At 60.6% G+C, this 7,838-nt stretch overlaps 1 protein-coding gene across 1 annotated transcript in view; it reads left to right on the plus strand.

Moving 5' to 3' along the window:
• The window catches only part of TIE1 (tyrosine kinase with immunoglobulin-like and EGF-like domains 1), a gene marked incomplete at its 5' end in the record, with an annotated part of 8,788 nt that extends 2,113 nt beyond the window's left edge, over nucleotides 1–6,675 (plus strand). The window contains 16 exons of the mRNA XM_010288779.1: nucleotides 266–411; nucleotides 595–739; nucleotides 1,005–1,163; nucleotides 1,355–1,492; nucleotides 1,604–1,894; nucleotides 2,966–3,256; nucleotides 3,771–3,964; nucleotides 4,186–4,396; nucleotides 4,551–4,661; nucleotides 4,772–4,962; nucleotides 5,090–5,203; nucleotides 5,368–5,438; nucleotides 5,692–5,732; nucleotides 5,855–5,951; nucleotides 6,199–6,298; nucleotides 6,604–6,675. Coding sequence (XP_010287081.1) covers nucleotides 266–411; nucleotides 595–739; nucleotides 1,005–1,163; nucleotides 1,355–1,492; nucleotides 1,604–1,894; nucleotides 2,966–3,256; nucleotides 3,771–3,964; nucleotides 4,186–4,396; nucleotides 4,551–4,661; nucleotides 4,772–4,962; nucleotides 5,090–5,203; nucleotides 5,368–5,438; nucleotides 5,692–5,732; nucleotides 5,855–5,951; nucleotides 6,199–6,298; nucleotides 6,604–6,675 — 2,372 coding nt within the window. The remainder of the gene's footprint in view (nucleotides 1–265; nucleotides 412–594; nucleotides 740–1,004; nucleotides 1,164–1,354; nucleotides 1,493–1,603; nucleotides 1,895–2,965; nucleotides 3,257–3,770; nucleotides 3,965–4,185; nucleotides 4,397–4,550; nucleotides 4,662–4,771; nucleotides 4,963–5,089; nucleotides 5,204–5,367; nucleotides 5,439–5,691; nucleotides 5,733–5,854; nucleotides 5,952–6,198; nucleotides 6,299–6,603) is intronic.
• Nucleotides 6,676–7,838: the final 1,163 nt, after the last annotated feature.

Raw genomic sequence — 7,838 nt, forward strand, 5'->3', positions numbered from 1 at the left:
AGCCCGTCTTGCCTGCAGAAATAGCCCCAACCCTGTGGAAACAGGGTACTGCAAGGGGAGCATCTAGTCCCCCCCCTGGGGTTAGCTGTGCTGAGAGAGTGGCCAAGCCCGGCATGTGGGGTGGGGATCGGGGCTGGACTGCAGTGCCCAGCACTGGCTTCTTGGCACCGGGGTCTGGCTGCAGCCAGGACTGGGGAAAGGGGCCAGCCTCTCTCATGCTTGGTGGGGAGCGGGGCCAGTCCTAACGCTGATCTCTCTGTGCCAGACCGATTCCCCCAGATCATCCAACTGGCCTCAGAGCTGGAGTTCAACCTGGGCTCGGAGCCCATCGTCAGCTGTGTGGCCACTGGCAACCCACTGCCCACCAGCGACAGCGTGGAGCTGCGCAAGGCTGACGGCACTGTGCTCAAGGTACCCGGTCCCCATGACCCCGTGCCCTCGCCCCACTGCCATCTCCACACATTGGCCCCCACCTGCATTGCTGGCTCCCCAAAAAAGCACCCATCTCCCCACCAGTCTGCTGGGCAGCTCCAGGCTGGTGTGGGGAGCCAGGGGGCTGAGCCGAGGGGCTGATGGCACCTTGTGTGCCCACAGCTCATCAAAGCCATCATCGAGCCAGGGCAGATCACCTGCGAGTTTCAGGTGCGGCGCTTGACAAAGGAAGACACAGGGCTCTGGGAGTGCCGGGTCTCCACAACTGGGGGCCAGGACAGCCGGAAAGTCAAGGTCAACATCCGAGGTGAGAGAAGGGCAGCAGCACGAGTGGGATGAGCCGGGGTTGCTGGAGGAAGCTGATGGCACGGTGTGGCAATGCCAAACTCCCCCTCTCCCCGCACTGGACTGGTTGCCACTCACCATGTGCCATAGTGCCAGCAGACGGGTTTGGGTTGTAATGAAAGACTTCCCTGACAAAGCTGGAAGGAACCAAGCAGTGGCAGATGTACCCATGCTCTGCTCCTCGTTGCTCCCAGTCCCACTGATGTCATTCCCTCCTTCATCCCCAGTGCCACCAGCACCCCTGAGCCCCCCCCGGCTGCTGGCCAAGCAGAGCCGCCAGCTTGTGGTGTCACCCGTGGACTGCTTTTCTGGTGATGGACCCATCATCTCCATCAAGCTGCTCTACAAGCCCAAGGACGACACCTCGGCTTGGTCATCCATTGTGGGTATGTCTGCCAGGGACTGGGGAGAAGAGGTAGGACCTGGGCTGGAGGGGACAGCTGCCCCAGCCAGTGAGGGTCTGAGGCAGGCAGAGGTCTCCATCCCAGGCCCCCTGTGGTGATGCTGGGGAGGATGCTGGTGGCAGGGCAGACTGTGGGTCATGAGCATGTCTCTGACATGTCCTCTTGGCCAACAGTTGACAACAGTGAGAACATCACCCTCATGAACCTCCGGCCAGTGACTGCCTACATTGTCAAGGTGCAGCTGAGCCGGCCAGGGGACGGCGGGGAAGGCAGCAAGGGGCCTGAGGCCGTCATGGTAACCGAATGCCTTGGTGAGCACTCATCTACCTCACCCTGACCCTACCCCTAACCCTGCACAATGTAGGGTCTACAAAGCCCTGAGGCTGACGTGCTGTGAGGTTTTGCTTCGTTTCTGTCCACAGAGCCCACAGTCAAGCCTGTGATTGAAGGCTGGTCCATAGAGGAGAAAAACACGCTTCATGTCAACTGGAAATTGCCAAGTAACCACGAGCCAGCACATGGCTTCATCGTTCACCTCTTCGACTCAGCGAGACGGCTGATCTGTGAGAAAAACATCACATCCATCTCCGTGCTCTCTGCCCGAATTGGGGACCTGGAGTTCAACAAGGAGTATGGGCTGGAAGTGCTGGTCTACCACTGCGCCAGCCTGGGGCCTGCGTCCGACCTCTACAAGGTCATGATCAACAGCAAAGGTGAGTCCAGCAGCACACAGGGAATTATTACAGGGAATTACAATGATAAATCAGTTGTAAATGTAACAGTGACCATCCCCATGTCCGGCTGCTTCTGTATCCCATCTCTGATAGTGCATGAACAACTGCTTGGGGGAAAATGGGTCCCCTCCTTTCCCCACTAGATCCTGTAGCCTCCAGGATCAAGCAGCTGAGAAACATCCTAAGCTGAACATGTCACTCAGGCCATCACAAGTGGCGCTCACAAACAGATCTGTCCTACACACCCTTGCCCAAGCCCTGATGGGCCTGTCTATACTTGTGACCTTTACAACATCCTGTAGCAACATGTTCCTCGATATAATTATACATTGCATGAAAAATTTATTTCCCTTTGGTTCACTTTAACCTCGCTGCCTGGTAGTTTTGCTGGACAGTCACTAGGGCTTGGGGAGATCTGCAGCCCCTCCTGGGGTCATGCACACACATGCAGACACCCACATGGGTGGGAGACCATGGGGAGGTGCAGCATCAGCCTGACCAGTGTTTCTGGCAACCAAGGGGGAAGGAGTGCACAAGGCTTTCAGTGAGGCTCAGTGCTGGCTACTGCGTATTGGGAGGGCTGGTGGGCATCAGGCTCGGAGGATGTGAGGGTTTCTCCGTTTGCTGCTTGTAAAAGCTTTGTGTGATTTGGGGATTTGGGTTTAGGGGTGTGGGCACAATGGAGAAGGCTCAGAGGAGGTTGTGGGAATGATAAGATACTCAAAACTTGCTGTGTGTGAGGGAGGGCTGAAGAAAGAAAATATCAATACAGAGACGTCTACCTTGATGGTCCCTGAGGCTGGGAGCATTTGTGGGTGCAGTCCTGCCCCATTGTTGTACCCAGAGAGCCACTCCTGGCCCCACTCCTGGTCCAGGGTCCTCCTCCTGCCTCCATCTAAGCACAGGCCGGGGGCCTCTGGAAGTTCCTCAAACCTGGCCTAGCTTTGGTTGCCATTGCCATCCGTGAGGTCTGGTCCTCAAGCGAGCGCTCAGCCCCTGCAGTGCCAGGAGCCCTGTCCTGGGGCTGACACTCTCCTCTCCTTGTCCCAGGGCCCTCCTCCCCACGGTCGCTCTCGGCAGAGTCTATGTCTGACACGGCCATCAGGCTCTCCTGGCAGGTCCCCGAGTACCCCAATGGGGGCATCACCAAGTACATCGTGGAACTGCAGCAGGTGGGGGGCACCAGCGAACCCCAGTGGATTGACACCGACAGCGGCGCAGAGACCACCAAGATCGTTGGGGGCCTCAACGCTAGCACCAGCTACCAGTTTCGCGTTCGGGCCAACTCCCATGTCCCAGGGGAGTGGAGCCAGCCTGTGAAAGCCAAAACCCTGGGGGACGGTGAGTGGGGTGTCCCAGCAGGCAGGAGGCTCATGGGCCTGTTGGAACTTGGGCTCAGCATCTGGGTCAGCAAAGAGTGACCAGAACAGCTCTAAATCAGCAGCCCAAACCCAAAACACTCGTGGGTGTCTTCAGACACCCTGCTCCTCCTAGTCCTGATGGGGCAGGGGTGGCATGGTGACAGCATGGCACCTGCAGAGTGGCTCTGCCTTGACCAGAGGGTGTTGTGACGTCTGAGGAGCTAGAGGAGCAGGGCAGAGCCAGCACAGGAGGAGTTGGTGGCTGGACCAGAGCTGGTTGGAGGTCCAGAAACCGGTGGGTTCAGTGACAGGGCCCAGGCAGTGACACCCTCACCCCTGTCCCTCCATGGTCCCAGGAACCTGGGATGCAGTTGTAGTGTCTTCATGGGATTGCGGGGTGCCAAGAAAGGGCTGTCATCTTGGTGTTTGGCCACCTGTGCAGCCTGGGCAGGGCTCAGCCACAGACCATGACCCTCCAACCCTCCTTTCGGCAGGAGCGCTGAGCGTGCCACCCAGCCTGGGCAGCCAGAGCACCAAGCAGGCGGGAATAGACCAGCAACTGCTCTTGGCCATTGTCGGCTCCGTGTCCGTCACCTGCCTCACCATCCTCTTTGCCCTCCTGGCACTTTTCCTCATCAAGAAGAATTTTTTCCACCGGCGCCGCACCTTTACATACCAGTCTGGCTCGGTGAGTGCCCCCTGCCCTGCCAGGACCGTGTCCCCAGCTCCCCACGTCCCAGCCCGATCCAGGTCACGCTCCATAGCCTCCAGTCCGGATGCAGCCAGACCTCACTTCCACACGGAGAGGGTGCGGAGCCCGCCCTTGCCCACAACGCCTGCCCTGCCGGGACTGCCGCGCGGGCAGAGGGGTGCCCGGTGCCTCTAACCTCACCCGCTCCCATCTGCCAGGGGGAAGAGACCATCCTGCAGTTCAACTCGGGGACCCTGACCCTGACGCGCCGGCCCAAGCCACAGCCTGAGCCCCTCAGCTACCCCATCCTGGAGTGGGAAGACATCAAGTTTGAGGACATGATCGGGGAGGGCAACTTTGGGCAGGTCATCAGGGCCATGATCAAAAAGGATGGCCTGAAAATGAACGCAGCCATCAAGATGCTGAAAGGTGAGCGGTGCAGGGAGATGGACAGGGTGGGCTGCGGGACACAGCTGCACCCTGGGCCATGCTCAGGGCTGAGAATGGGCAGGAGCCATCAGTGGAGGAACAGAGGAAGGGCCCTTGTTGTAGGACTGAGGCGTCCATCCCTTCTTGCTTCCAGAGTTTGCTTCAGAGAACGACCATCGGGACTTTGCTGGGGAGCTGGAGGTGCTGTGCAAACTGGGCCATCACCCCAACATCATCAACTTGCTGGGTGCCTGTGAAAACAAGGGTGAGGGCTGTCCCACTGTCCCCTCCCCTCCGCCCCATAGCCCCTGCCCAGTTGTGTATTCCTCTTTGCTGGGGAGAGCCCCATGCACCCAACCTCCTCCTGCCCCCCAGGCTACCTGTACATCGCCATTGAGTATGCTCCCTATGGAAACCTCCTGGACTTCCTCCGCAAAAGCCGAGTCCTGGAGACGGACCCGGCCTTTGCCAAGGAGCATGGCACTGCCTCCACCCTCACTTCCCAGCAGCTACTCCAGTTTGCTTCAGACGTGGCCAAGGGGATGCAGTACCTGAGTGAGAAGCAGGTATATCCCCAGGAAGGTCCCCAGAGCATCCTTCCCCTGGGGTCTGGGGACTCCCCATCAGGGCACGAGACCCCTGGGGCCAGCAGGAGGGAGCATGTGGCTCCTGATGACCACTGGCCCCTTTCAGTTCATTCACAGGGACCTGGCAGCCAGGAATATCCTAGTGGGAGAAAATCTGGCCTCCAAGATTGCTGACTTTGGCCTCTCCAGAGGGGAGGAGGTCTACGTAAAGAAGACGATGGTGAGGCAGGAGCGAAGCATCTCTATGGGGCCTGCAGCGATGCGGTGGGGAGGACCCCCACCATCAGTGGGAACAACCCACGATGCTGGGACCGGCTGGGTCACGGCTGCCCTCCTTCCACAGGGCATCTCCCCTCCCCTGACGGTTGTGCTCTGTTTCCCTAGGGGCGCTTGCCAGTTCGCTGGATGGCCATCGAGTCCCTGAACTACAGCGTGTACACGACGAAGAGTGATGTGTAAGTCCTGCAGGCAGAAGCACCGGGGCTGGGGCATGGCCACGGCCGCCTCCATCCCTCTCCGGGGTGGTCAGTGCAGCGATGCTTTTGCTCTGGGTGCTACAAGGGCAGGAGATGATGGTGGTGCATCTCTCGGGGAAGCTGCTGGCTCAGCCCGAGCCCTGGCTGCCCCTTCCACCCTGGGCTTTGCCTTGTGCCTGGCAGTGGGGCACAGCTGGGGGCTCCATCACAGCCTCGGCTCCTGCCCTTTCAGGTGGTCATTCGGTGTCCTGCTCTGGGAGATCGTCAGCTTGGGTAAGGCTTTTCTCTGTTCCCTGCCTCTGCTTGGGTCCCTGCAGGTCTGGTCCTCCTGCGGCTCCAGAGGGGACACCCAGGGACTGTCCCCGCTGCAGCCAGCTGTGTGTCTCTGGCTGCAGGGGGAACGCCATACTGTGGGATGACGTGCGCTGAGCTCTACGAGAAGCTGCCCCAGGGCTACCGCATGGAGAAGCCGCGCAACTGCGATGACGAGGTGTAAGTGGGCAGAGAGCCCTGGCTGATGGCCGCACCCATGTTCCCCTGGCCCTGCTGCCCAGGGGCTCCCAGTAGGTCCTCCTGGTTCCCCTCTGCACTGTGGCTGGTGAATGAGCTGGGGTCCCACACCCCAAACACCCTTCCTGGGCTTTAGTTTCCCACGTGCTTCCCCCGATCTCCCAGAAGCAGCTTTCCTGCCCCCTCTCCCCCCATGCACACTGACCCACTGCCGGCTCTCTGCCCACAGGTACGAGCTGATGCGGCAGTGCTGGCGTGACCGCCCCTATGAGCGCCCACCCTTCGCCCAGATCTCCATGCAGCTCATCCGCATGCTGGAGGCCAGGAAGGTGAGTGGCAGCGGCGGCAGGGCTGGGCGCAGGGCGCCTGCGTCACTCCGGCTCAGTGGGAGGGCTGCCCGCTCTGCACAAGACTGGCCCGAAGGCTGGAGCATCCCTTGGGCTCAGGGAGGACATCCAGCAGCATTCCCTGTGTGACCCCCCCCCATGCATGGGGGTAACCCCAGGATCACTGTCTGGATGTGGGGACCCCCGTCACCTCCCCCCAGGGTGCAATGCCCACTAGTGTGCCAGTGGGGACGAGAGGGAGACAGGGACACCGTCATGACCAACTCCTGACTGGCGTTCCCTCACAGGCCTACGTGAACATGGCCCTGTTCGAGAACTTCACCTACGCAGGGATCGATGCCACCGCCGAGGAGGCGTGAGGCTGCGCTGGCACCGTGCAGAGGGGGAACGCTGACCTCAGCCTGCTGGGACAGTGCTGTGGGGATGAGGGGCTGCCTGCCCCAAACGGACAAACACCAGTGCCCCTTCCCAAAAGCGCCTTCCCCACTGCAGGACTGCACCGTCCCCTCCCTGTCTGCCCCCCAGTGTGTGCTGGACACACTGGCACATGACCAGCCACCATCATGGCTCCACACTGCTGAGGGACGCACTGGGATGGCCCCCGAGGACAAGTGCCAGCAGGGTCTTTGCAGCAGAGCGGGCAGGAGAGGGGCTCTCAGGAGCCAGGATGCTGCCACCTCTGCCCGCAGACACAAATGCCCAAGCTTTGGGGCAAGAGGGGAAACAGTGTCCTGGCAGCTGCCTGCCCTGCAGCTTCTGGGCCCGAAATGGCACCAGCGGGGCTGCAAGAATTGCTGCTGGCATGGGCTGGGGCCACCCCGGCAGGTGCAAACAGACAAGGGTGCAAAGGGACAAGGGACAGTGTTGGCTGTGCACAGCCTCCAGCTCTGCGGTAACCCTTTGGAGGTGCCAGCTCTGCCTTACGGACAATAAATGTAGTGCAACAGGCAGCCAGGTCCAGCGGAGGGGTGGTGGTGTCCCAGCTCTGCCCCACTGATGGCACAGGGGAACAGGATACGGGGCCTCAATGGTCTGCTGCCATGGTGGACACTCCTTGGGATCCCGTCCCCATTGGCATCCTCTGACCCAGGGATGCCCCAGTGCCCCAAGACAAGCCACAGGTCTCATCATGCCATGGGGATGGGTTTTCTTAGTATCCAACTGGGATCTCCCACCCCCTGCAATTTAAGACTTTATCCTGTACTCCAGGGATACGGAGAACAGACCGTGTCTTTCCTCTGTGCAGCCGCATCTCACATGCATGTTCCTGCAGCTTTCCCTCGGCCAGCCACTCTTCATGGGGACAGCCCCGCTCCTCCAGCCAGTCCCGGCAGGGCTGTGTGGCTCCGCGCCCTTCCCACCCCAGCACTGCACCGAGCCGTCGGGTAACTTCCTGCGCCTTGCGAAGGGACGGCCGAGTTTGACCAGCCTGCTCAGACGCGTGCCGCTGGGGCATTTCTCACAGGTGCCAGTCCCCCGAGCTTCGCCTGGGCTCTGCACTGACCCTCCCACGGGAGCTCCT

The sequence above is a fragment of the Phaethon lepturus genome, unplaced genomic scaffold (genome assembly GCF_000687285.1).
Source record: "Phaethon lepturus isolate BGI_N335 unplaced genomic scaffold, ASM68728v1 scaffold40706, whole genome shotgun sequence".
NCBI lineage: Eukaryota > Metazoa > Chordata > Aves > Phaethontiformes > Phaethontidae > Phaethon > Phaethon lepturus.